The sequence below is a fragment of the Rhinatrema bivittatum genome, chromosome 5 (genome assembly GCF_901001135.1).
Source record: "Rhinatrema bivittatum chromosome 5, aRhiBiv1.1, whole genome shotgun sequence".
NCBI classification, from domain to species: Eukaryota; Metazoa; Chordata; class Amphibia; order Gymnophiona; family Rhinatrematidae; genus Rhinatrema; species Rhinatrema bivittatum.
In genome coordinates, this window is record NC_042619.1 from 80793517 (window position 1) to 80820587 (window position 27071).

The following is a 27071-nucleotide window of genomic DNA, read 5'->3' on the forward strand; positions in this document are numbered from 1 at the left end:
ATGTGCAGCCAAGCCGCACATTTTACTTTCAGAAATTAGCACCTACCCAAAGGTAGGTGCTAATTTCTCTGGGCACCGGGAAAATGCACAGAAAAGCAGTAAAACTGCTTTGCTATGCACCCTTCGACTAAACATCATGGCGATATTAAGTCGGAGGTCCCGAAAGTTTAAAAAAGTAAAAAAAAAAAAAAATTGAAATTGGTTTTCAAGCCGTGGGCCTGATGCTCAATTTTGCCCATGTCCGGTTTCCGAACCCGTGGCTGTCAGCAGGCTCGAGAACCGACGCCGTCAAAATTGAGTGTCTGCTGTCAAACGCGCTGACAGCCGCCGCTCCTGTCCGAAAAGAGGCGCTAGGGATGTGCCACAGTCCCTAGAGCCTCTTTTTACCACCAGGCCTAATTTAAATAAATTTGTTTACTGTATCGCGCGCACAGGAGAGCGCGATTTTACTGTATCGGCCCATTTGTGAGACTGGAAGATTGGGCTTCCAAATAGATGAAATTTAACGTGGACAAGTGCAACGTGATGCATATAGGGAAAAATACCCCTTGCTGTAGTTACACAATGCTAGGTTCTATCTTAGGAGTTACCACCCAGGAAAGAGATCTAGGCCTCATGTCCGCCAACCAATTGGACAGGCCCATCGCAACCTCAAGTCTATTTTTGTCAAAGGAGACAGAGTTGCGTGACTGCCTGTGGGCTGCAGTGCGCTCCAGGTAAAACACCAGAGTACGTTTGCAGTCCAAAGGATGCACAGCCCGCTCCCCCTGGTGGGAGTGAGGCCTCAGAAAGAAGGTGGACAGTACAACAGACTAATTCAGATGGAAGTTTGTCACAACTTTAGGCAGAAACTTAGAGTGAATGAATAACTCTACCTTGTCGTGGAAGAACCTTGTTATAAGACGGATAAGTCACCAGGGCCTGCAGCTCACTGACCCTGCAGGCGGAGGTAATTGGCGACCAGGAATATCACCTTCCAGGTGAGGTGTTTAAGCTCGCAGGCACGCATAGGCTCAGAGAGCGCATGAGCCGCACTAGCACCACGTTGAGGTCCTAGACCACAACAGGACGACGCAGAGGAGGCTTTAATTGTAGCAAGCCCCACATAAAGCGCCCCACTAACTGTTGCACATGACACCCACCCCATGGAAAAAGGCACTGATGGCACTCAGATGAACCTGGAGTGAAGCAGTCTGCAACCCCTACTCTGAAAGGTGCTAGAGATAGCTCAGGAGCAGGTGCAGCAAGTCGCAATCGTAGGGACATGGCTGCCACCTCAAAGGCTTGTTCAGAATGGCGTCCATGCGCTGGTCATGTGCATCCTTGAGGGCCGCCCTCCCTCCACCGGAATGGTGGTGCGCGTCACAATTGCGCTAACTATGGCGTCTACCATCGGGCACGCCAGCAGCTCCTTGGTTGCCGGGTCTAGGGGGTACATGCTAGACAAAGCCCGACCCCCTTTGAAGGAAGCGTCTGGCGCATTCCACTCCAGATCGATTAACTGCTGTGCTGCTTGTAGAAGGGGAAAATGGTGAGGCGTTGGACGCAGGCCCTCTAGCAGGGGGGTCATTCTGGGTTCCCCTGGGGTGCCCTGGCCCGGGATAGCCAGCTCAGACAGGCATTGAGAGACCAGTTCGGAAGATCCTCCTTAGGAAAGAAGCATCTCATGGTTCAATATGGTTCTATCCCCAAGGGGAGTTCTCCCTCCTCGGGGGGCTCGCCATCTTCCTCAAAATAATCCGAGTCCCCATAAGTGGGGCTTCCGGGTGGCCATGCGTAGGCCTTGAGGGTCCCGGGGCAGGGTCACCCGGTACGTATGGGTCCGGTCGGGGACCAGACTGCATCTTGATGAAGGCATGAATCCCCTTGAATAATTCCACCCAGGAGAGGGAAGCAGGTTCTAGGCGTAGGGGCACCAGGTCTGTAGGGTTCCCTGGCTGCTCGCCGCGGCCTGCTAGGTTCGAGGTGTTCCCTGAGGAACTGGCAGTCAAACTGGGCTGAGATCGGCCCTGGCCTGGAACTCCCAGGGCCTCTTCACATTGGGCACATAGGGAGTCTGTTTCCTCGCTCTGTGTGGCTCTGAGGTGGCATGCTGAGCAGAGGCCTAGAGCTCTTATGCCTGAGTCTGGAGGTGCCGGCTCTACGGCCGCATGGGCTCTCTTACGCTCCATCGCGTCTGAGCTCCTATCAATGAGCGCCTATAAGTGTGCGCTTATCAACGTGCGCCTACACGTATTAATGTGCGCCTGTCAACGCGCGCCTGTCAACGTGTGCCTGTCAACGCGCGCGTATCACCAGCAATGGGCGCCCAAATAGTTTCGGGCGCCTAACATACGCGCCCGTCATCCCGCTTAGATCGAGGCGGTGAACCAGGGCTGGCGAGCAGGCAAAATGGCGACCTCCTTGGTGGGCTGCCACGTAGGCAGACCCTGCTAATCCTCGCTCTTCGGAGACCAGTAAAGTAAAGATGTACACCTTACCTGATCTTCGGCGCTTCCCGGCTGCGACCCGGGCGGTCTCCGGCTGCGGGGAGAGAGGGTGATTACCGTCACCGCCATGCTCGAGGAAGTGCATCCGCTGCCTCTAAGACGCGCCCGAACGTCGTCTCGCTCGGGGGCCAAGTCCTCACCGGGACCGAGGCTGCCTCTATGCCACGCCCGAGCCCTTCTCACTCGGGGACTAGGTCCCTGCCGCGATCCGGCCACCGGACCGAGACACTCACCTCCGAGGGACCACGGAAATCACCTCGGGAAACTCAACTGGGGGAGGGACCCCGAGGGTATCACCGCAGGAGTGTGGGGCTCGTCTTCAGGTAGGATTTCTTCTAAGAATTTAGTCGTTATAATTTGGAAAAACGCTCAGCGAGCGTAAGGTAGCTCCAAACTGCTTTGGAGACGGAAATTACTGAGTTGCTGCACTTCCTGCGGGGGTATATGTACCCGTGCTGACGTCAGATCCGTCTCCAACTGCTAGCACGAGCACGCTATACCCATTTGTAATGAGTCCATCTGCTACACGCTAGGAAATTGAATTTAACTGCTTTTTAGTAATATTCAAATTTATGAAATAGTACTTTGCTTTAGTTTTAATGCTTTTAGTTTGTTGTACATCTTTTAGTTTAAAAGCTAATTTATATAATTTTTCTGTTCTTTGGTCTTATTAGTTTTAGCAGTTACTATTTAACAAAATAATGTATTTTCTTACTTGCAATTATTTGTAAATCCTTGTGAAGGTCTTGCCAATGAAATGGAATAGAAAATCCAATAAACTAAACTAATGTCCAGTGGTTCAAAAGGTGCTAGCATCAATTGCTCTAGCACTACATTCAAATCCCATGGAACTGGAGGTTTCCGGATTGGAGGCTAGAGTCAAAACAAATACCCTTCATGAATCTTAAGATGAGTGGGTGACAAGAGATTGGGGCTTCACTGTGCAGAGAATGGTAGGCTGCTATGGCACTGAGGTGAACTCTTACTGAATCTGTGGCTAGACCCTTCCGGTACAGCAGATGGAGATAGTCCAGTAATCGCTCAGGCGGACAGGTGAGCAGGTCCGTTTTGTTCTCTGAGCACCAGAAGGGCGAAGTGCCTGGAACTGCGAGTTCCTGTAGGGTCTAAAGCATTGCGAGCCTCTTCCCTTGGTTCTTCAGGGGGAGGGGTGCTGAGATCTTTTACTCCTGTCTTCCAGTAGCCGAGGCACTGGGGATTCGCCCCATTTGCTGGCTAACTTCTCCAATTCGCTTCCGAACAAGAGAGATCCTTTGAAGGACATTCTTGTGAGATTAGTTTTAGAGGTCACGTCAGCAGACCAATTCCATAGCCATATTTGTCTTCTGGCTGCCACTACCGAGGCTACGCCTCTGGCTGAGGTACGCACTAGATCTGAGCTTGCGTCTGTCAGGAAGGCTGCTGCAGGTTCCATCATCTCACCGGTATACGTTCCAGGGTTATTTGCCTCTCTCGAGAGGAGCAAACAAGAATGTGCGACCAGTGCTTAAAAATGGATTCCAATCGTCTATCCTGAGTATCCTTCAATGCAGCCCCTCCCTGAACGTGAATGGTTGTTCGCTTTGAGACGGCATAGACCATGGCGTCCACTTTCGGGAAATGCAGGCATTCCTTGGTCGCTGGTTCCAGAGGGTATAGGGTTTCCAAGGCCTGACCCCTTTAAAGCTGGCCTCTGGGGCATTCCATTCCAGGACAATCAGTTCCTGGATGGCTTCCATCATTGGAAAGTAGCATGAGGCTTTACGGAGAGATACCAGGATGGGGTTCTTCTTTGGTTCCGCCATAGGATCCGTGCCTGGAATACCCAGAGTCTTCAGAGTCTGGGAAACAAGGACTGGTAATTCATCCTTGTGGAAGAAGCAAAGCATGGTTCCAGTCCTGGAGGGATTTCTCCTTCTTCTAGGGAGTCGCCATCATCATCTAAGGTGTCTGGGTCCCTGTCTTGGTTAGGCGAGGCATGTCTCGAGGCATCCGAGCAGGGCCAGGAGGATCCTGTGCTTCCGGCAAGTGTTGAGCCAGGGGCGCAGCCAGGGCTGATTGCACCTGAACGACAGCTTGTAGCCCTTGGAAAAATTCTAACCTGGAGAAAGTCCCTGGGTCCATGTTAATCCCAGGGGGAGTCGGAGTAGGCGCCCCAGAGGTGGAGAAGCTATCTCGGAGATGCATAGATCCAGGAAGCTATCATCAGTAGCAGTTATGGACCCATCCCCTGACAGTAACGGACCAGGCTTTGGTTCCCCATGGGCTTCTTCACAATGTTGACACAGGCAGGACTCCAGTTCAGGCTGCACGGCTCTTATGTGGCAGGCTGTGCAAAGAAAGTTCCTTCTGGCCTTCTTGGACGCTGGTGCCATAGCCTCTATGTCTGGGCGCACAGGTAACGAGTGTGCGCAGCTGTATTGGACGGCAACAAGTTAGGCGCATCAGCCGCCCTGGCGTTCCCCGCCGGTCAAGAAGGGAAGATGTCGCCAACGCCCCCCACCTGAAAGGTGGCACCCCCGAGGGTATCCATGTGGACCTCTGAACCAGGTCGGGGCCTAGCCCAATCAGGGCTGCTCAACCTGTCTGTGCTCCCTTTGCACCTCACCGGAAGGAGAAAATGAAATCAGTACAGCAATCCGAGCATCGGAGACCTGAATTTAAGGTGTTCTGTTCACCTGGTCTCGGCGCATACCAATCGTGTGCTGGGGACGATCTCCAGCTGTGGGGTGGGGGGCCTTTGCCTTCACGCCGCGCTCGGATGTATACCCTCTGCCTTTCAGCCACTCTGGGGGTTAAGTCCATGCCGGGAACCAGCTACCGGACCAGCCACACCTCTGAGGGATCTCAGAATCACCTCAGGAATTCTCAACTGGGGGAGGGACCCTTAGGTTTCACTGCAGGAGAGCGGGGCTCGATCTTTAAGGTAAATTTTGTTTCTTCTTTGCTGTAATTCTTAACACTATTCTAGTGTGTGGGATAGTATCCACATCTGCTAGGAGACGGAGAGATACTGAAGAGCTGAGGTTACTGCAGGGGTATATCTAAAGTGATGTCAGCTTTGAAATCTGTCTCCGTCTCCCATCTGCTAGCAGAAGAGCTCATAACCCACTGTTGCTGAGTCCATCTGGCTACACGCTAGGAAATCTATATTACTTTTGGGGACATAAGTACAAGACATATACTCCTGCTGAGTGTACACGTTTGAGTGGTCTTCTTGAATAGCTTGTATAACCACTGGAATGAACTACTGCAACAGGGGGGTGGGGGGAAATAAAAAATACAAGACATTTCCTATAAAGTTTTCAAATCATATTTTAAAGTCTTAAGTACCCAAGTGCAAACTGCAAAACACCATCTTTATATAAGGCATTCTAACTTAGTACAAAATTGCCTACAAATGCGCCTCTCCTTTTTGGAAATTTTTTTTTTTTTTTTTTTTTAATAGTTACTGCTTCTTTCAAGAATAAAAACATATGGGCAGATGTAATAGGATAGAGAGAGAGAGAGAGATATATATATATAGAGAGAGAGAGAGAGAGAGATAAGAAAAATTTTCATTTTTAGATATTTTAAAACGCAGTTGCTTTTAACCAGTTGCTGCTCTGGTAGACAGTTTTCTAGTGCCCACAGCTATATAATACTAAGAGTTAGACCAAATAATGCTGAGAAGCAGACTAGGACAGCTGTGCTCTAGTCTCAATCTTCTAGCATAGGTGGTCCTGTAGCTATTCATAGTTTATTAGCCAAGATAGTAGAACAAGAATTTGAGTCAACACAAATGAAGCTGTTAGAATATCTTCTATTACTCTCAATATACCAACCCACTCAAATAAAAGGTATATGTTGCTTATTCTGACATACATTAGAAACCAATGTGGCTGCTTTTTTATTTATTTCTTAACTAACAGTATCTCAGGCCTAGCAGGGGAAGTTAAAGACCAGGTGATACCATAATCACCACTTTTCGGCCCAAAATCTCACTGATAACTGCCCAGATCTAGATATAGCAAGAGAAGTATATTCCTACCCTGTTTCCCCGAAAATAAGACAGTGTCTTATATTAATTTTTGCTACCAAAGATGCACTAGGCCTTATTTTCAGGGGATGTCTAATACCGTAGAGCTGCTAGCTGCCCCTGCGTCAGCCATGCCTCACCAGTGTGCTGTCAGAGAGAGGTAGGAGTGTGCAGCATTCATGGTAGTCAGCTTGGGCTGACTCTGCTGCTTTTGAACCTCCGCACACTGCTTGGAAGGGGTCCCCCGACTGGTACTGCCACCATCCCCAGATGTCAGTAATCTTGCTGCCACTGTCACTGCTGCCACATGGCTATTGGGGAAGCACCGATTGCTGCTACTGACACTGAAGCCCATTCTGCTGCCTCCTCTGTGCAGGCCCCATGGGCTTCCACCACTTTCTCCATGCTGATCTCGTACATTGTGAGATCCGCATAGAGAAAGTGCTATTCTTGCACATTCCCAAAGATACATGTGCCAATCACTAAAAGTAATTTTTTTTTTTTTACACCTTTGCTGGCTGATGTTAGTTTTCTAATCGGTTGGTCACAGGCTTTTTTTTTTTTTCCCCACCTTCCCTTCTTTATTTTTTTTCCCCAATTCCTTTTATATTGTCCTTTTTTCTTCCGTATTTCTTTTCTCTCATCTTCTTCCCTCAAAAGTCAGGTTCTCATTCTCACATGCAATTCTCTCTCACACACACACAGGCTCTCACTCTCACATGCTCTCTCATACAATCATTCATACACACAGTCTCTCACTTGCACATGCTGTCTGACTCTCACACCACACAGGCTCTCTCTCCCCCCACATGCTGTCTTGCTCAAGCATAGGCTTGCTCAAGCATAGGCTCTCACCGTCACACGCTGTCTCTCACACACACAGAGGCTCTCACATGCTGCCTCTGCAAACATTCAGATCCTCACTCCCACACACCCTCTACAGACCCTCAGCCTCTCTCTTACCTCTGGGCCTCCTCTTCGCGGGTCACTGCAGGATGGGCTCTGCAGCGGCGCTGAACTTCTCGGGCCTCTTCCTCGGCCCTGCTACTGGGCCTCTTCCTCTTCTTGGGCCGCTGCGACTTGGGATTCGCAGCAGCCCGCGGCAGCTCCTCTTCTGCACGCGCTGATGCTCTTTCTCCTTCCTGCCCAAGCGGCTACGGCAACATTTACTTCCGGGGCCGCACAGGCAGGAAGGAGAAAGAGCATCAGCGTGTTTGAACGCGATCTTTTTCTTCAGGCAAGGAGGCTCAGCGGCCGCATGAGCCTCCTTGCGCCCGGGGGCATTGGCTCCCCTCGGGATACCACTGCTCGTTTCTGCCCCTAATACTTTGGAAACTTTATTAAAAAAAAAAAAAAAGGACGTCACAGGATTGACCGGCCCACCGGGGGAAGCCCGATCCCCCGATAGGTCAAATCCGCCCCTTTTACAAGGGATGGCTTACTTTCGGGGGAGGTCTTATATTTAAGAATTCGGCAAAATCTCTACTAGGGCATATTTTTGGGGGATGTCTTATTTTCGGGGAAACACAGTAGCCACAACATACAGTTATCACTTAATCAACACACATTACACCAAGGCAACACTGCTAAACAATGTACCAGCCTGCCTACTATACTAATTAGAGAAAGCTAACATCTTCTAGCTCCAGGACTCCAGACATTTCCACTGCAGGAAACAGCACAAGAACTGAAGTAGAAGCTTTAGATATACTTATAGAGAAGATTCTTTCTGCCTATATTTTTTTTATTTTGTCTCCATCTACTAACGGATCAAACCACAGCTTATAATCCGTAAAATCTGGGAAACATTTTAAAAACAGGATGTTCAAACTGAGGATGTTCAGTATCTTACAAGTAATCAGTTTACTGTTAAAAAAAAAAACAAAAAACTTTTTACATCTTCATTTATAACAATCAAAATTCTTCAAAACTGGAAATATTACATATTGTTTTCCTATGAATAGACATCCAAGCTTGTAACATATGAGCTCTGTTTTCAGTTGCATTACATTTTTTCATTACAGACTACTAAAATTGAGTGGTTTGCAATAGACATGCATTGTAACTACTGCCTAATAATTTAAAAGGCCATACCTCATTTGAAATTGCTTGCGTTTCTGTAGCTCTTGATTTCTAAGTTCTTCCAAACGTCTTAACTCCTCTTGGCGCCTCATAAGATCTGGAAAAATTAAATAAAAATCTTTGCTATATTTAGGTTTACATATTCAGAATGAGAATATTTAAAATCGTTTGCCATACTATCCAAGGTTCAAGGCAGGGTTCATCTTAAAAATACTCAAAGTACTGACGTAGAGACAAACGAACACTGACATATTAAGATCCAATATGCAAAAATAGCCAACCGGTTGGAATTCTTCTTGCTGCCGTGTCAGAAAACAAGAGTGACTTAGATGTCAGCATCAAAAGCTTTTCTGAACAAGAACGTTTTTAGCTGTTTTCTGAAACTATATGATTAACTCTTATAGCATGTAAGCTGTTGGGCAGAATATTCCAATAGATGGGCCAGCCACTGAGAAGGGATGGTCTTTAGATCTGCAAAGATGTGCTATTCAAGAAGGGACCTTCAAAAGACCATGCTGTGCTGCTTGTAAATCTGCAACATGGTGCAGGAACTACCGTATTTTTCGCTCCATAAGACGCGCCTGAGCATAAGTCGCACCTAGAATTCAGAGCGGGAAAATTTTAAAAAAGAAAAAAAAAAGTAGTGTGCTAAACCGGCTCTGTTCCCAGGCGTCTGTGCGTCTTATGGAGCAAATTAGGGGAGGGCATAAAATGGTTTTTTGTCCCCATTCCCCATCCCAACCCTTTAAATTTAACTACAAACCCTGACCCCCTCAACCCTCCTGACCACCCCCCAAACACTTGCCAAAAGTCCTTGGTGGTCCAGTGGGGGTCCAGGAGCGATGATCTGCATTCGAGCCATTGGCTGCCAGTATTCAAAACGGCGCCAATAGCCTTTGCCCTTATATGTCACAGGGGCTACTGGTGCCATTGGTCGACCCCTGTCACATGGTAGGAGCACAAGATGGCGGAACAGAGCCGGTTTAGCACACTGAATTCTTATGGAGCGAAAAATACGGTATATCATCATGGATCTAAAGGTTTGTGAATAAGCAATGCCACCTTGAATTTAATTCTCCAATGTATTGGCAACCAAGGTGTATTTGTGGGTAATGTTGTCCCTTATGAGAGAGAAATACTGTCATATAGTTAAGATTTATTTATAAAGAGTTAGTGATTGCATGCAGTTTTGAGTTTACTGAGAAATAGTTCTTGCTACACAGCGCCCCCCCCCCACACACACACCTTTTCTGCTTAGTATGAGTTAAAGTGGTGGAAATTGAGGAGGATATTAGAGAACATTCAAGTTAGACTCCATTATTATGTATAAAGTCAGCCTGAACACACAGCCCACAGCCTTCCCTTTCCTCTAACTTGAAGTCTGCAAACTTCAAGATCACATACACAAAATGGAGATATAACTTAAAAGTATACCACCATTAACTTAAAGCCAGCTAGAAGATTAAGAGTTAAATTTTGACTTTGACGCGCAGCACAAGTAGTTTGCAAAAGCTGAGAGCTGAACACACCTGGCATATACCCAGATTAGTTTTGGTAAAAGTAGACAGTATTTACAAGCCCTTTAATTCAGTGATTTAACAGTAGTAATTACTTGTTACCTGAAACATGACATTAGTAGTACATATGCTGATTTTTGGTTAGGTTTAGAGAAAGTGCAGAGCTAGTGGTCAAATGCATGTGAGAATTTCTAGACAAAATTGCATTTAGAAGCAGTGAACAAAGACAAGTCCATCTACCATTTTCAGAGTTAGTAATTTTTCCCTTATCAGTCATTTTGGCAAAAACTTCAGAAGTTATATAAACAAAGAATTGTTGTGAGCATGCTCCAGGCAAGGATATAATATACAGATGCAAGGTGAGATAGGCGGGACTTCTGACCAGAGCCGACAGTGAGCTCCCAACCCTGGAAACTCACATCCATAGTGAGTACCAAGCAGGTTGAGGAGGACAAGGAAACTTAAGATTGCATTCAGCAAGTGGAGCTGAACAGACTAGTAGTCCCGAGACTGCGGGGTTCCAACAAGACAGCAGTGAGCGCTGATGAGGATGCCTATGTTCCCTTGCCCACGACACCACGTACAGGGTTGCCACCAAACCAAGCACCTGTAGATAGGACCACACGAGATATCAATTTCTGAATCCGAAATTCTGGCAGGAGAACTTTACCCTGCCCCATGTCGAACCGAACACCCAGATACCCCAATGACAGGGATGGCTGAAAACTGCTCTTGGCCAGGTTACCATCCAACCGAGCCCCTGAAAAAGGAGCTCACCTTGTGGTTCACCAGGCAGCTCTCTTCTTGAGACTTGGCTTGAATCAACCAGTCATCAAGTATGGGTTGCACAGGATCCCTACTCTTCTCAACATATCACTACCACCACCATAACCTTGGAAAATGTTCTGGAATGGGGCTAGACCAAAAGGTAGCCCCAAAACTGATAATGGCTCCCCAACATTGCCAAACGCAGAACTTGTTATGTTCCAAATGGATGGGAATATTAAGTTAGGCCTCCATCAGATCCAGGGAGGTCAGATATTCCCCAAACTGCACAGCTATTATCACAGAGCACAAGGTGCATGAATCTAGATAACTCCTTTATCTTTATCTTTTCTTCAAAAATATTTCCTGTACCTTATCTATAACTTGATTTATCTTTATTCTTCCTTTTTGTTACCTGCTCAATTATCTTTCCCACCTACACCTTCAATACTTTCATTCCCTCTATTCAATACTATACCTTCCCAAATTTAGCATTAGGTAACCAATTAGGATTTTAGGGTATCCAGAAAATACATTGATACATGCAAATCTAATTCAAGCACAAAGTTCCCTCAACTGTGTGCACATGTAACTGCACACAGCACAGACCCCTGCACAGCTGTGCTTTTGTCTGTGAACTCATGGCCAGCGCTTCCTTGATGATCTCACACATCACAGGATCCGTAAAGAACAACTGCCAGTCCAAGACTTTTTAAAATCTCTGCAGTGCAGGGATGGGGTGGTTAGCAGAGCCTATCCCGCAAGCTGCTAAAGAGTGAAGGGTATCCGCTCAGCAATGTAGCTGAGAGATAGGATTGATCAGGAAAATAAGTAGAGAAGGGTGTGAGAGGGCAGGAAGAAGAAATAGACCACCATTGCAGGGTGGTGTTGGAGTTTAACAGTCAGCAAAAAAAAACCCCCCCAACTGGATGAGTGTGCATCCAACAGTACCACTGCCCATAAAAAATTAGACATGCATATTGTCAATAGCCTGAGAGCCCGATTAGCTATGGGGTTACCAGCACAGGTTTTAAAAAGCTCTGGGCTGAAGGAAGAGCACATAAGTGAAAAAGGACTGCACAGAAACATAAAAAAACAACAAAAAAACTAAAACCAATAAGCAACAAAAAAAGTAGATAAACAAAAAATATTAAAACATCAGACCTCTACGTATTTTAGAAATTTTTCAGGCCCCCAACAAAAAACATAGTGTAGACACCTACAACCAAAATCGCTTCAACATCGTACAACAGATGCAAAAGACACCCAATAGGAATCTTCAAGTACTTAGAACATTATGGTGGCAATTTACATATGCCCACATAGTGGAAAGTTTGCAGGTACTTTTTACCTTAAAGACCTTGCACTAGTTTTTCAAAAAGGTTGAAGTATGTATATAACTTTTTTTGAACATTATCCCAGGTAATCTACCCACACATTTATACCTGCTAAACTGTGCAGGTAGCTTTCCCAAAATAAATTTTGTACATATTTTAAAAAAATTAAAGAATGCAGATAAAGGCATACTCCCAGGAATGCTTTTTCAAGATGCAGATAAAGTTATGCATCCAATGGCACTACACAAGTTTACTCTAAAATGAGGGGAAAATTCTCTGAAAAGACCATTTCCACAATTAAAGCAAAGTTGCTTACCTGTAAGAGAAATTACTTACCTGATCATTTTGTTTTCCTTAGTGTAGACAGCTGGACTTGGGGCCAGTGGGTTTATGCTCCCCTGTCTGCAGATGGAGACTGAGTAAGCTGACGTCACAGTTTATATAACCTGCAGTGAACTGCTCGCTCTCAAAAATGAAATGCGCCCAAAAAATTAGCACCTAGAAGAAAGCATGGCAAGGCACACGCACAACCTGTGCGCCAAGTTAAGCACGTAAAAATGTTTGCTTACGTAAAAATGTTTGCTTGCGTAAAAAGCACACCCGAGCACACAACGCATGTGCAGAGCAGCATGGATGGCAGCAGAACATGCACAAGAGCATGCAAAAACAGCAACCGTGCCTACCACGCGGTGTGCAAGAAAAAAGCACAAGTGCAGGGTCTGGCCCACTAGGAGCAGCTCAACCCACCACGCTGCCCAGTTCCCCAAACCCAACGAGAGTGGCAATGGACATCGGCACAGCACACCAAGAACAGAGCCCAGAGGAAGTCCTGAAACCCCCCCACCCCCACTCTGACTTAGCTACTTTTTTTTTTTTAACCTTACCTGAGCTCAGCGCTCTATACTTCAAACCATAAGATATACCTCCATTTAAAACCATATAAACTTTTGGTAGAAATTTTCATAAAAACCACCTTAAGACATATCCTCCAACAAGACTAAGGAAGGCACTAGATGTACCATAGTTTGATTTCATTAAGGCCTTTAAACATGGTTCTGCACAGAAGACAAATTGTGCGCCCTTGATATGGATCCTAGAGTGACTGACTGGGAAACTGGATGAATGGGAGGCAACAAAGGGTAATGGTAAATGGAGTATATGCTCTGAGGAAGGGGTTGTTACTAGTGGTGTGCTTCAGAGATCTGTCCTTGGACAGGTTTTTTTTCAACATTTTTGTGAGAGACATAATGGGATTGTTGGGAAAGGTTTATCTTTTTGCCTATGATACGAAAATATCTAATAGGGTAGACAGCCAGGAAGAAATAGAAAACATGAGAAGGGATCTAGCAAAGCTCAAGGAATGGTCTAAGGTCTGGCAGCTAAGATTTAATGCTAAAAAATGCAGAGTAATACATATAGGGTGCAAAAATCCAAGGGATAGGTATAGTATTAGAGCTGAAATTCTTCTAAGCACAAAGGAAAAGCAGGATATGGGGGTAATTGTATCTGATGATCTTAAGGTGGCCAAACAGATGGATAAACAGTAAAAGCCAGAAAGATGCTTGGCTACATAGGGAGAGGAATGGTCACCAGAAAAAGGGGGGTAATATTGCCCCTGTATAGGTCCTTCTTGAGACTTCACTTGGAAAACTGTGTTCAATCCTGAAGACAGCATCTTCAAAAGGGTATATAAACAGAACAGAGTCGGTCCAGAGAATTGCTATTAAAATGGTCAGTGGTCTTTGTTCTAAAACATACAGGGATAGACAAAGATCTGAACATTTACAAGCCTAGGAGAGAGGCAAGATAGGAGAGATAGAGTTGCTTATCTGTAACAAGTGTTCCTCTCAGGACAGCAGGATGTTAGTCCACACATATGGGTGACATCATCAAGATGGAGCCCAATCACTGAAAACTTCTGTCAAAGTTTCCAGAACTTTGACTGGGCCCCTACTGGGCATGCCCAGCATGGCACTAACCCTGCAGCCAACAGGGGTACCCCTTCAGTCTTATTTAAAAGCTACAGGCAGTGCCGAAAAAACATTACGAACCCAACAATGCGGGGCGGCGGGCGGGTTTCGTGAGGACTAACATCCTACTGTCCTGTGAGAACACCTGTTACATGTAAACAACATTCGCTTTCTCACAGGACAAGCAGGATGGTAGTCCTCACATATGGGTGAGTACCGAGCTGAGGATGTCCGGACATGCACCAAATGTACCCAACGGTGTGCAACAGGCACAACAACTGGGGTGGAATTTGGTTAGAGGCATCCTGAACCCCACCGGGCAGGCGGAAAGGGTGTTGGTACGTCACATGTAAATAGGTTACGAAGGAACAGGACTGGCCAAAGATGGAATCTTGTCTTCCGGCTTTGTCCAAGCAATAGTGGGCTGTGAAGGTATGGAGAGAACTCCAGGTGGTAGCCCTGCAAATGTCAGGAAGCGGCACAGATTATAGGTGTGCTACTGAAGTCGCCATGGCCCTCACAGAGTGTGCTTTGACACGGTCTTGAAAAGGAATGCCTGCTTGCTGATAGCAAAAAGATATGCAGTCCGCCAAACAGGAGGAGAGAGTCTGTTTGCCCACAGGTTGCCCTAATTTGTTGGGGTGGAAAGAGACGAATAACTGAGTGCTCTTTCTGTGGGCAACTGTACGGTCTAGATCAGTGATGGCCAACCTTTTGAGCTCAGTGTGTCAAAATTCATTAAAAAAAAACAGCAAAACTTGGGTGGTGTGTCACTTCTAGAAAAATCCATAATTTTGTGATATTTGTAGCTCTAATTAATAACAAAAAGTTATAATTTTAATATATGTACTGTATTTATTAATAAAGCAAAAACAAATAATTTTTTACCTTACCTGCTTAGTGACATTTTTGTTGCTGAATTTCATTGGCTAAATCTTCAATTAAAACACTCTCTCCCCCTCCACGCCCCCCCCCCCCCCCCCACACACACACACAAACTCTTACTCCCCTGGATTTTCTCATACACACATATGCTCGCACACTCACTGGCTCCCTCATATACACACAAACACACACACCCAGACAGGCTCCCAGCCATTCTCACACACACAGAACCCCAGGCAGGCTCCCATTCATTTTCACACTACTTCCGCTCCATCCTCCAGGCATGGACCAATTCTCACACACACAGACCCCCAGGCAGACACCCATGCATTCACATACATAAACCCCCAGGCAGAGTCTCAATCATACACACGCACACACTAAAGGCAGGACCCCCCCCCCTCTTTTGCCAGCAACCTCGGAACTTCTCTCATTCCTCTGCTGCCACTGTCACTGCTGCCACATGGCTACTGGGAAGGTGCCGATTGCTGCTACTGACACTGAAGCCCATTCTGCTGCCTCCTCTGTGCAGGCCCGAAGACTTCCACTTTCTCCATGCTGATCTTGTACATTGCGAGATACGCATAGAGAAATTGCTATTCTTGCACATTCCCAAAGATTACATGTGCCAATCACTAAAATGTAATTTTTTTTTTTTATTTTTACCTTTGCTGTCTTACGGGTCGATACTCTAAGGCCGCGGTAGAAACAGTGCAGCAGTGTCAGGCGCACCCTCGTTCCCCGCACGCACAGTTCTCTTCACCTACCGCTCTATACTCTCTTCTAATTGCATGCAAATGCATGCCGCGGCTGCGAAGCCTTAGGCAAGCGTTAGGCCCGCGCAACCCATTTTACTGTATAGAGCGCCTATACAGTATCCTGGGTTCGCGGGCCTAACGCTTCACGGCCGCGCTGGTACCTGTCATTTGAAATGTCATTTCAAATGACATTTCAAATGACAGGTACCAGGAAGTGGACAGTTATGTTCCCCGATGCTCAGCAAACTATCCCCCAGCCCCCGCTCACCTGCCCTGGCCCTGTCCGGTCTCCGGTGCAGCCCCCAGTCCTGTCTCCTCCTCCCGAAGCAAAAAAAAAAAAAAAACAAAACTGAAAAAGTAGCAAGGCTCGGGCCTGCTACGGTAGTCCCTTCTCCCTTCTCTCTCCTCCCGATTTCAGCGCTCAAGGCGGCCGGGTGGGCCGCCTTGAGCGCCGAAATGAATGCACGACCCCCGCCGGCGGGGGCCGTGCATTCATTCGCGGCCCCCGCCGCTGGATGAATGCAAGGCATGAGCGCCGAAATCGCACGGGCATTCATTCTCTGCCGGCGGGGGCCCCTGGATGAATGCACAGCCCCCGCCGGCAGCGAATGAATGCCCGTGCGATTTCGGCGCTCAAGGCGTGACGTCACGTCATGTGACTGCCTTGAGCGCCGAAATCGCACGGGCATTCATTCGCTGCCGGCGGGGGCCGCTGGATGAATGCACGGCCCCCGCCGGCAGTGAATGAATGCCCGTGCGATTTCGGCGCTCAAGTCATGCGCGCCGAAATCGCACAGGCATTCATTCACTGCCGGCAGGGGCCGTGCATTCATCCAGGCAGAGGGAGCCGGAGGCTGCTTTCGCCGCCGGCTCCCTCTGCCTGGATGAATGCACGCCCACCTGGCCGCCTTGAGCGCCGAAATCGGGAGGAGAGGAGAAGGGAGAAGGGACTACCGTAGCAGGCCCGAGCCTTGCTACTTTTTCGGTTTTTTTTTTTTTTTTTTTTTTTTTGCGCTTCGGGAGCAGGGGACAGGACTGGGGCTGCACCGGAGACCGGACGGGGCCAGGGCAGGTAAGCAATGTTTTTACACTTTTTTTACACCATTTTTTTACACTTTATTCCCGTTTTAATTTTCTAACACCACACTAACACCACACTAACACCAAGTAGAGGGTAGCGGTAAACTAACAGGTTAAGGACGCGGCAAAATAGCGGGTTACAAAGGAGATAATCTGAGCGCGCGTCACAGTATCGGAGGGGAATAGCTAATTCCTTCATTATACAGCTAATTCGTTCATTTACATATCATATACATGCTGCGTGCGGAAAGGGTTATGCGTCTGTTTTAAGAAGCGCTAAGGACGCGTGAAACTGGAGACTGTATCGCTGGATCGCCTTACCCGTCCGAATTGTGCGCTCCCAGCACGTTACAGACAGGAAATCTTCAACCGCATGTTACAGTATCGACCTGTTAGTTTTTTAATTGGTTGGTCACAGGCTTTTTTTTTCCCACTTGCCCTTTCTTTTTTTTTTTTTTGCCAATTCCTTTAATATTGTCTTTTTTTCTGTTTCTTTTCTCTCCATCTTCTTCCCTCAAACACACAGTCAGGTTCTCATTCTCACATGCATTTCTCTCTCACACACACAGGCTCTGTCACGTGCTCTCTCATACAACCATTCATACACACAGTCTCTCACTGGCACATGTCTGACACACACACAGGCGCTCTCTCACTCCCACATGCTGTCTTGCTCAAGGACATGCTGTCTCTGCAAACATTCAGGTCCTCACTCTCTCACACGATCTCTCAATTCATCTCATACACGCACACACACACCCCCCTAAAGACCCTCAGCCTCTCTCTCACCTCTGGGCCTCCTCTTCACGGGTCGCCACAGGATGGGCTCTGCAGCAGCCCTAATCTTCTCGGGCCATGGCGGCCCTGCTACCGGGCCTCTTCCTCTTCTCGGGCCGCTGCGACTTGGGATTCGCGGCGGCCCGTAAGCGCAAGCGCTGCTTCTCTTCTGCACGCGCTGATGCTTCTCCTTCCTGCCCACGCGGCTCCGGCAACGTTTACAGGCAGGAAGGAGGAGGAGCATCAGCGCATTTAAATGCAGTCTTTTTGTTCACGTCGTGGTGACGTGAGCCTCACCACAGCCCTGCCTATCTGCCTGTCGCTGCGCCCGGGGGCATTGGGAGGTGGAGGGATCCAGAGGGTGGGGGGATACTAAAAAACTAATTTTAAAGGGTCAGCGCAGCCGATATAAAAAAAAAAATTATTCCCGATAGTCCACGAAACGCTGCGTGTCAGCAAAAACGTCTCGGCATGTCACCTCTGACACTCGTGTCAAAGGTTAGCCATCACTGGTCTAGATAAAAAGCTAGAGCTCGTTTACAGTCAAGGGTATGCAGAGCCTGTTCCCCTGGATTGGAATGGGGCCTGGGAAAGAAGGTAGGTAGTTTGATGGATTGATTAATGTGAACCTCCGAAACTACCTTAGGTAAAAACTTAGGGTGAGTGCGGAGCACCGCCCTGTCCTGCAGGAGTTTAGTGTAAGGCAGATAGGTAACTAGGGCTTGTAACTCACTAACCCTGCGAGCTGAAGTGATAGCCAAAAGGAAAATCATTTTCCATGTGAGATATTTTAGGTCACAGGAGTGAAGAGGCTCGAATGGTGGTTTCATGAGCCGACCAAGAACCAGGTTAAGGTCCAAAGAAAGGGCCGGAGGACGTAAAGGTGGCTTGATGTGGAACAAGCCCTTCAAAAAGCATCTTACGAGGGGTTGTACTGATATAGGGACATCCCAGACACCTTTATGGAAGGCGGCTACCGCACGGACATGCATTCTGATGGAAGAGGTCTTGAGATCTGACTGACAGATGCCAGAGGTAGTCCAAAAACTTTAGGATTGGACAGGAAAAAGATCAAGGGACTGAGAAGCGCACCATGATGTGAACCTTTTCCATTTATAGGAGTAAGATTTTCTTGTGGAAGGCTTCCGTGAAGCAATCAAGACACAGGAAACTGGGTCTGAAAGTTAAGAGGTTGAAGGATTAACTTTTCAACATCCATGCCGTCAGGGACAAGGCCTGAAGATTGGGATGACGTAGGCACCCATTGTTTTGAGTGATCAGAAACGGGTCCTTTCCCAAGGGAATGTGCCTGCGGATGGAGAGATCCTGCAGTATTGGAAACCAAAGTTGGCGTGGCCAGTGAGGTGCTATCAGGATCATGGTTCCCTTGTCCTGACATAGCTTCACGAGAGTCTTCGAGAGAAGAGGAAGTGGAGGGAATGCGTAAAGCAGACCGGTTGCCCAAGAGATGGAAAATGCATCTCTGGGCTGAGTGTTTGCTGCGAATGAGGGAGCAGTAATTGTCCACTTTGTGGTTCTGAGGGGACACAAAGAGGTCCGTCTGAGGATATCCCCATTGTTGAAAAATTGAGTTCACTACCGAGAGGTTGAGGAGACCACTCGTGCGGTTGGAAGACGCGACTCAGCTTGTCTGCCAACACATTGTCCACTCCCGGCAAGTAGGTGGCCCTAAGGTACATCGAATGGGAGAGAGTTTCAGCCCAAATCTGCACAGCTTCCTGAAACAGAAGGAAGGAACCTGTGCCTCCCTGCTTGTTGATGAACCACATGGCCACCTGGTTGTCCATCTGAATCAGGATGGCTTGATTTGAAGGTGATCTGAAAAGCCCTGAGAGCATATCGCATTGCTCGAACCCTCCAAGAAATTTATTTGGTGTTTGGCTTCCTCTGGAGGCCAAGACCCTTGTGTCTGCAGATCGGCCACTTGGGCTCCCCACCCGAGGTTGGGAAGCGTTGGTGGTGAGAATGGCTTGAGGATTTGGAACTTGAAAGGGCAATCCCTGGAGGAGATTGGCTTTGATTTTTTCCACCAGGCGAGAGGACAGACTGAGTCGGTGATGTGAACAATGGTCGACAGAGGCTGAATAGCTTGAATCCATTGTGACCTCAGAGTCCAGTGCATGAGTCTGATGGCCCAGTGGGCCATTGGTGTGACATGGACTGAGGACGCCTGTGACCAGAAGGATGAGGAATTGGCGAGTGGTGCAGCATGTGAGACTACAACTGGTGAGGAGGGACACTAGATTTAGCACTCGTTGAGGCAGAAAAGCTTTTGCCTGCAAGGTGTCCAAGTCTGCCTCCAATGAACGACAAGGTTTGAGATGGGGACTAAACAAGATTTCTCGTAATTGACTAGAAATCCTAGCGAAATTAGGGACTGTGTAGAGTTAAATTGAGGGATGACCAAGCAGTTTGCTGAGTTGGAGCCCTGATTAACCAGTCGTCCAGATAGGAGTAGTTGTGAAACACCTTGGGTTCTGAGGAAAGCTGCGACAACTAAGAGACATTTGGTAAGACTTGTGATTCAGACGCTAGGCCGAACGGAAGCACTCTGTATTGATAGTGCTTGGAGCCTACTAAAAACCTCAGGTACTTGCGATGAGCTGGAGTTATTGCAATGTGGGTGTATGCGTCTGGAGGTCCAGAGAGCAGAGCCAGTCTCCTCTTTGTAGAAGAGGTAGAAGCGATCCCAAGGTACCATCTTGAACTTTTCCCGCTGAAGGTACTTGTTGAGAGCCCGTAAGTCCAAAATTGGACGAACACCATCTGATTTTTCGGGGGATTAGAAAAGTACCGGGAATAGAACCCTAGGCCTTGCTGCGAGTGCGGAACGGGTTCTATTGCTCTTGACTAGAGAAGGAGGGAGACCTCTTGATCCAAAAGAATGGAGTGGTCGGATGTTCTCCACGTCTACAGAGATGGGGAGTCCGTGTGGCAGGGCGAGAAAGTTCAGATGGTAACCCTGAGCAATGATTGCCAATACCCATTGGTCGGTTGTGATTGACTGCCACATGTTGTGAAAGTGGCACAATCGACCCTCCCACTGGTATACGTGACAGAGGAATCTGGCTGCTGCTATCCAAGCAGAAGTCAAAAACCTGAAGCCGGTCTTTGGCTAGGGAGCTGTTTGTGGTTTTTGTTTTCCAGCTTGGCGAGGCTGAGGCTTTTGATAAGGTCTCGTAGTGCGGGGACCCTTGCTGGTGGTGGGTAGGCCTTCCTTGGACGGATTAGAATGACTTCTTAGTCCTTCCTGAAGGGCTGACTTAAGGAGAAGTCGGAAGGCATCAAAGAGAGCTGTTTGATGGTCTCATGATGGTCTTTAATTCAGCCACCATTCGTTGGATCTGTTCTCCGAACAGATTATCTCCGATACATGGTAGGATGGACAACCGGTCTCGCACTTCTGGGCGAAGGTCAGAAGAATTGAGCCAGGCCCACCGTTCTTGCCGAAAATAGCCGCTGCAGGACAGTCTAGTAGAGCTGTCAAAATGTCATAAGATATTCGAATCTCATGTTTGCCTGCCTCAAATCCTTGTTTACAAGGGTTTGTAGCTGGTCTTGGAATTGTTCAGGTAGGACTCAGAGAAGTCCTGTATCTGTTTAAAGATGACCCTATTATATTGGGTCATAGAAAGCTGATAGGCAGCCAATTGGGGAGATGAGCATGGCCCCCTTGGAATACTCGTCAACCAATGTTGTTTAGAGATTTTTGTTCCCTTAGCAGATGGGGGTAGACGAGTGAGGTTTTGACTTTTTTGCCCGTCTTTTGTGCAGACTCTACCACAACGGAGTGGTGGTCAAGCTGGGATTTTTAAACGCCTGGTGGCTGACTGAACTAAATAAGTAGTGTCAGCCTTTCTGTGTACTGGAGCAATGATCCAGGGTTTTCCCAGTTCTTTGAGGGAGATCAAGAAGGACCTGATGAATGGGAATAGAGGTGATCACCTTGGGGGCATCCAAGAATTGGAGTAGTAACTCCATCATCCGGTGCCTATCATCCTGTTCCGTCTGCAGTTGAAAAGGAACCAACTCAGACATTTCCTTTACAAAATTTATAAATGAGAGGTCCTCTGGAGGAGAGAACGCTTTCTACTTTCAGTGGGAGGACAGTGTTGAAGGTAAGTCATCGGTGTCTGTTGAAGTATCATCACCCCAAGTGACATAAGTATCAGCAGACTGTCCTTTAGGAAGTGGAAGGGGGTTGGATACCTGAGGGTGCCGGTCTAGGCTCCGAAAACATCGGAGGAATCGCCGGAGGCAAGCGATGATGGCATCAAAGGCATCGATGGATGACTCGATGACGCCAGCGGATGTATCGGCACCAACGGATGAATTGGTGGTGAGGGACATATCGGCATCGATGGCTGAGGCAAAACTTCCGATGGAGGAAGCGGAACGCGGAACGGTGTTTCTCCTCCCGATGAAGCTGTCATCGGGCGAGGGCATGAGAGGGCATCGGAGACCCGGGATCCATCGGTTTAGAAAGGCAGCCATCAGCCCCTCCATTCTGGATAGCAGCAGTGCTAGTGCTGCTGGAATCGGGTCGATGACAGGTTCCACAATCGGTGCCGGAGGAACCTGGAGACGTTGCATCGCCTTGTCGATGGCCTCCTGAACCAGCCGGTCCAGTTCTTCTCGGAGACCTGGAGCAAGCAGCCCCGGCTCCGGAACAGAAGAGGGAGGCAGAGGCATAGCCGGAGGGCCCACCTTTACAGGCGGAATCGCAACTCCCAAACCAGATTCAGGTGCGGTTGCCTCGGTGACCGGTCGCAGGAATAGTCTGTGCCTTTCCTGGACGGGGCTTCTTCGATGGCGCCTCGGACGGTGGCGAGGTCGATTATTTCGCTCCCTCGATGGTCCGAGTCTTTCCATGTCGATGGCGATGTTTCTCCCTGCGGATCCCCTCGATCTTGAGGGGGAGTAGAGGGTGTCGATGGCCGTGAAGACGTTGATGGCGGTTGGTCAGCGGTCGGTGGACGATTGCTGGCGCGAAGTCGACAGTGCCGGTTCAGACTCGTCGATGCGATGGACGGAGGTTGGAGTTTGAGCACAGAAGAGGAGTTCCATCTCCATTCTGGCCTTGCTACCTTTTTTGGTGTCATAAGGGCACATTTGGTGCAAGTCAGGACATCGTGCTCACTGCCTAAACACATTACACAGACTCCATGGGGGTCTGTGATAGACATGGTGTGAGTACAGTCTGGGCACCGACGGAACCCCGAAGCCATGGCCCATTGAAACACAATTCAAGCCGCGGTTACAGTGACGGGCCAGTAGGCCGCAAGGGCCAAACTTGATGGTATCGACGGAAAACGGGTATAAAAACCTACCGGAATTACCGCGGTCAGAGAAAAGTTAGAGGAAGGACCCCCTGTGGGGCAATTTAACTTTAAATAATTCCATGAGGAAAATTCCTATCAGGAATCTCTTCAGAGCTCCTTTACCGCGAGGCTACTGCTGCGTGGAAAAAAGAAGACTGAAGGGGGACCCCTGCTGGCTGCAGGGTTAGTGCCATGCTGGGCATGCCCAGTAGGGGCCAGTCAAAGTTCTGAGAAGTTTTCTGTGATTGGGCTCCATCCTGATGATGTCACCCATATGTGAGGACTACCATCCTGCTTGTCCTGTGAAAACACCTGTTACAGGTAAGCAACTCTGCTTTCTCACAGGACAAGCAGGATGGTAGTCCTCACATATGGGTGGAATAAGCTGAGGATGCCTACGATGTACCAAAAACCACCCTATGACGTGCAATAGGCACAACAGGGGTGATTCTTTGGATAATGGGCAGCCTGAATATCCCAGCGGGTGCAGAAGGAAGTTGGATATTACGCTGATAATAGATTGCGTAGAATAGACTGGCCAAAGATAGAATCTTGTGTACAGCTTTGTCTATGCAGTAGTGGGCTGGAAAGAAAGTAGGCAGTACTATGGATTTATTTAAGTGAAACTCAAGATACCACTTCGGTAGATAAATTTAAGATGAGTGAGAAGGACCACTTGATCATGGAGAAATTCGTGTAAGGGGAATATGTGACTAGCACCTGTAGCTCACTGATCCTGCGAGCAGATGTTAACACCAGAAGGAAAAGGACCTTCCAAGTGATATGCCACAACTCTCAGGAATGCAGAGGCTCAAACAGAGGTTTCATGAGCCGATCGCTTTAGTTTATGTTCTTGGAGCAGCAGCTAACCCAAAGGGGAGTACTCTGAACTGATGTTTTCTCATTATGCAGAATGAAAGGTATTGCCAATGATCTTTTTTGATTGGAATATGAGAACGTCCCTCAAACACGTCTAGTGATAACAGAAACTCACCTTGATGTACTGACATGACTAATTATAGACTTTCCATTCAGAAATATGGGATATGTGAACACTTGTTTATTCCTTTTAGGTCCAAAATTGGGCTGGAAGAATTATCTTTTTCGGAATCAAAGTAGATGGATTAACAAACTTGTCCTTGGTTCCTGTCATGGAACTAGCCATATGGCTTTGAGTAGAAGTAGTTTTAGTGTTATTGATTTGTGGTTATTTAAGTCCATCTTGATAAAATAACTGAAGATGTCTGCCTATTGGCTATACCAATGAGCAAACCCACAAGATCTCACTGGGTGGAATGAGTTGTTCCTGTTTCTGGCCTTCTTCCTGCTTCTCAAAGGAATGCACCCTTCCCCTGAATCTCTGTAGTTGGGATAAGGCAGGATCTAGGCCAGTTTTTTGAATTGTGCAACCATCCCCAGCTTCTGTTAGACCAACAAAATGTTCAAGCACTGTCTTCTGATAGTCTATTGCCTTGGATCCCCTGATTTTATGACCAATTTATCAAGGTCCTTTCTAAATAATAACTTTCAAGGCATGTTTTGAACCATGAGTCAGCTGCTATGTTCTGCAGCCGTAGAGGTCTTCTTGCACCCATTGATGAAAAGACAGATCTTAATAAAATCCCTATCAGATTATATAATCCATCTGAAAGGTATGCTGCTGTTGATTCTAGCCATGCCTCCTTATCCCCTTCTGGAAGTTGTTCTTAACCAGCACAAAAGAGCTCTTGCAACATAATCTTGTACAATTGCAATTTGAAAATATAAGAGCCATGGAAGAAAAAACATGGTTTTAATACCTCTATTTTTCTATCTGGTCCTTTAGTGCTGCTCTCCTCCCTTTATGGGAATAGTATTTTTCTAGTTACAGTGGAGGACCATTGCATCAACTCATGGCACTTGAAATAATGTTCTAGGACATCATTTGGCAGCAAATAAACTTGGAGAAAGTCTTTACTCATCTATAATCAGCTTATGGGAACTCACATTCTGCACATACGCTAACCTTTAAAACTGGCGCTAACCTTTAAAAAGGAGATAGTAGAGCAGCTTTTAAACTAGAACAAAGGGGAAAGCCGACAGTCGCTCAGCAGCACATGGTTCGGAGAGAGTATCTTCAAAGGATACTAATGATGCATTAGAATTAGGGCATCCCGACATTGAGGTTCCAATAATTAGAAAAGTAGTCCAAGTGCCTGTAACTAAAAACTCACCTTGAGCTAAAAAATTCTAACTTATCCCTATCAATTAAAAAGCAGAATGAAAATACAAACAAAAATGGAGAAGAAATTACTTTACCTGAATTTCGTTTTCTTAGTGTAGACAGATGGACTCAGGACCCATGGGTATAGTGTACTCCTGATAGCAGTTGGAGACAGATCAGATTTCAATCTGACTTCAGCCCTAGTACATATACCCCTGCAGGAAGTGCAGCTCTTCAGTTATTCTCCTCGAAAAGCAATGTGGATATATGTATGATTGAATAATTTGAATAACTTGATTAACTTTATAACTTGGTTAACTTGATTAATTGAACTGGTTGAATTGGCTGGAGACAGCCAGTGCCCTCAACTGAGAACGTTGACAACCGGAAGAATGAGTGTCCTAGATGAAGGAAAGCATGGCTTACCTTGAATCACTCGCTCCCAGGGATGTCCCCGAGAATTCCATGAGAGTAACGGCAACTGTGGGGGGATGCTGAGTCCATCTGTCTACAATAAGTAAAACGAAATTATCAGGTAAGTAATTTCTCCATTTCCTAGCATGCAGCAGATGGACTCAGGACCCAATGGGATGTATAAAAAGCTACTCCCAACCGGGTGGGAGGCTGCCCTGACCCACTTAGTACTGCCCTTGCAAATGTTGTGTCCTCCTGAGCCTGAACATCCAGGCGGTAAAACCTGGAGGGGTGTGGATGGAGGACCATGTCGCCGCCTTGCAGATCTCGATGGGTGACAGCATCTTTGTTTCCGCCCAGGACACTGCCTGGGCTCTAGTAGAATGGGCCTTGACTTGTAAAGGCGGGTGGCTTGCCTGCTTCCACGTAGGCCGCCTTGATGACTTCTTTGATCCAGACAGGCTATGGTTGCTCACGAGGCCGCTCCCCCCTGCTTCTTCCCGCTGTGGAGGACGAATAGGACTGTCCATCTTTCGTACAGGATTCCAACCTTTCCAGGTATTGGACTAGGAGCCTGCCAATGTTGAGATGGCGTAGACTTCGAGCCTCTTCCAAATTCTTATGCTCATCTGGCGATGTTAGCGAGATGATTTGGTTGAGATGGAAGACAGACACCACTTTGGGGAGGAACAACGGAACTGTGCGTAATTGGATGGTTCCTGGGGTGAGGCTGAGGAACTGCTCTCGGCAGGTCAGTGCTTGTAGCTCGGATATACGACAGGCTGAACAGACTGCCAGCAGGAAGGCTGTCTTCAATGTTAATAGTCGGAGAGAAGGCCGCGGAGAGGTCTGAAGGAAGTTCCTGCTAGGAAATCTAGGACCAGGTTAAGGTTCTAAAGAGCCACCGGCCACTTTAGGGGTGGTCGGATTTGCTAGACTCCTTTCAGGAAGTGGGAGACATCTGGGTGAGAGGCTATGCTGCCGCTCTCGCTCTTGGTTCCGTAGCATGACAAGGCAGCCACCTGTACACCTTTGATGGAGTTGAGGGACAATTCCGTTCTGTAGCCAGTTCTGTAGGAATTCCAAAATCGCAGGGATTTTGACTGAGCATGGTATGATGTCGTGGTCCTCGCACTAGAATTCAAATACTCTCCAAATCCTTATGTATGTTAGGGATGTGGAGAACTTGCGTGCTCGGAGTAGGGTGTCAATTACTGCCCAAGTATCCTCTACTCCTTAGGCGAGCCCTCTCAATGGCTAGAACGTAAGAGAGAATACAGCTGGATCCTCGTGGAGGATCGGTCCCTGTTGGAGCAGGTCTCTGGAGGTAGCGGCAGGGGGTTCCCTGCCAGCAGTCTTCGCACCACGGCCAGTCCAGGGCCACTAGAAGTACTGGTCCCCCTGTGGTTTCTCTCTTGTGGATGATCGCACCCAATA

At 47.6% G+C, this 27071-nt stretch overlaps 1 protein-coding gene across 7 annotated transcripts in view; it reads right to left on the reverse strand.

The window, feature by feature from the left end:
• Positions 1–27071, reverse strand: part of PSPC1 (paraspeckle component 1) — a 465349-nt gene that overhangs the window by 283187 nt on the left and 155091 nt on the right. For all 7 annotated transcript variants that reach the window (XR_003856885.1, XM_029602504.1, XM_029602500.1 and 4 more), the window contains exon 5: positions 8599–8683. Coding sequence is in view for 6 of the 7 variants with exons in the window: in XM_029602504.1 (XP_029458364.1) it covers positions 8599–8683 (85 nt within the window). In the remaining variant the exon portion in view is untranslated. The remainder of the gene's footprint in view (positions 1–8598; positions 8684–27071) is intronic.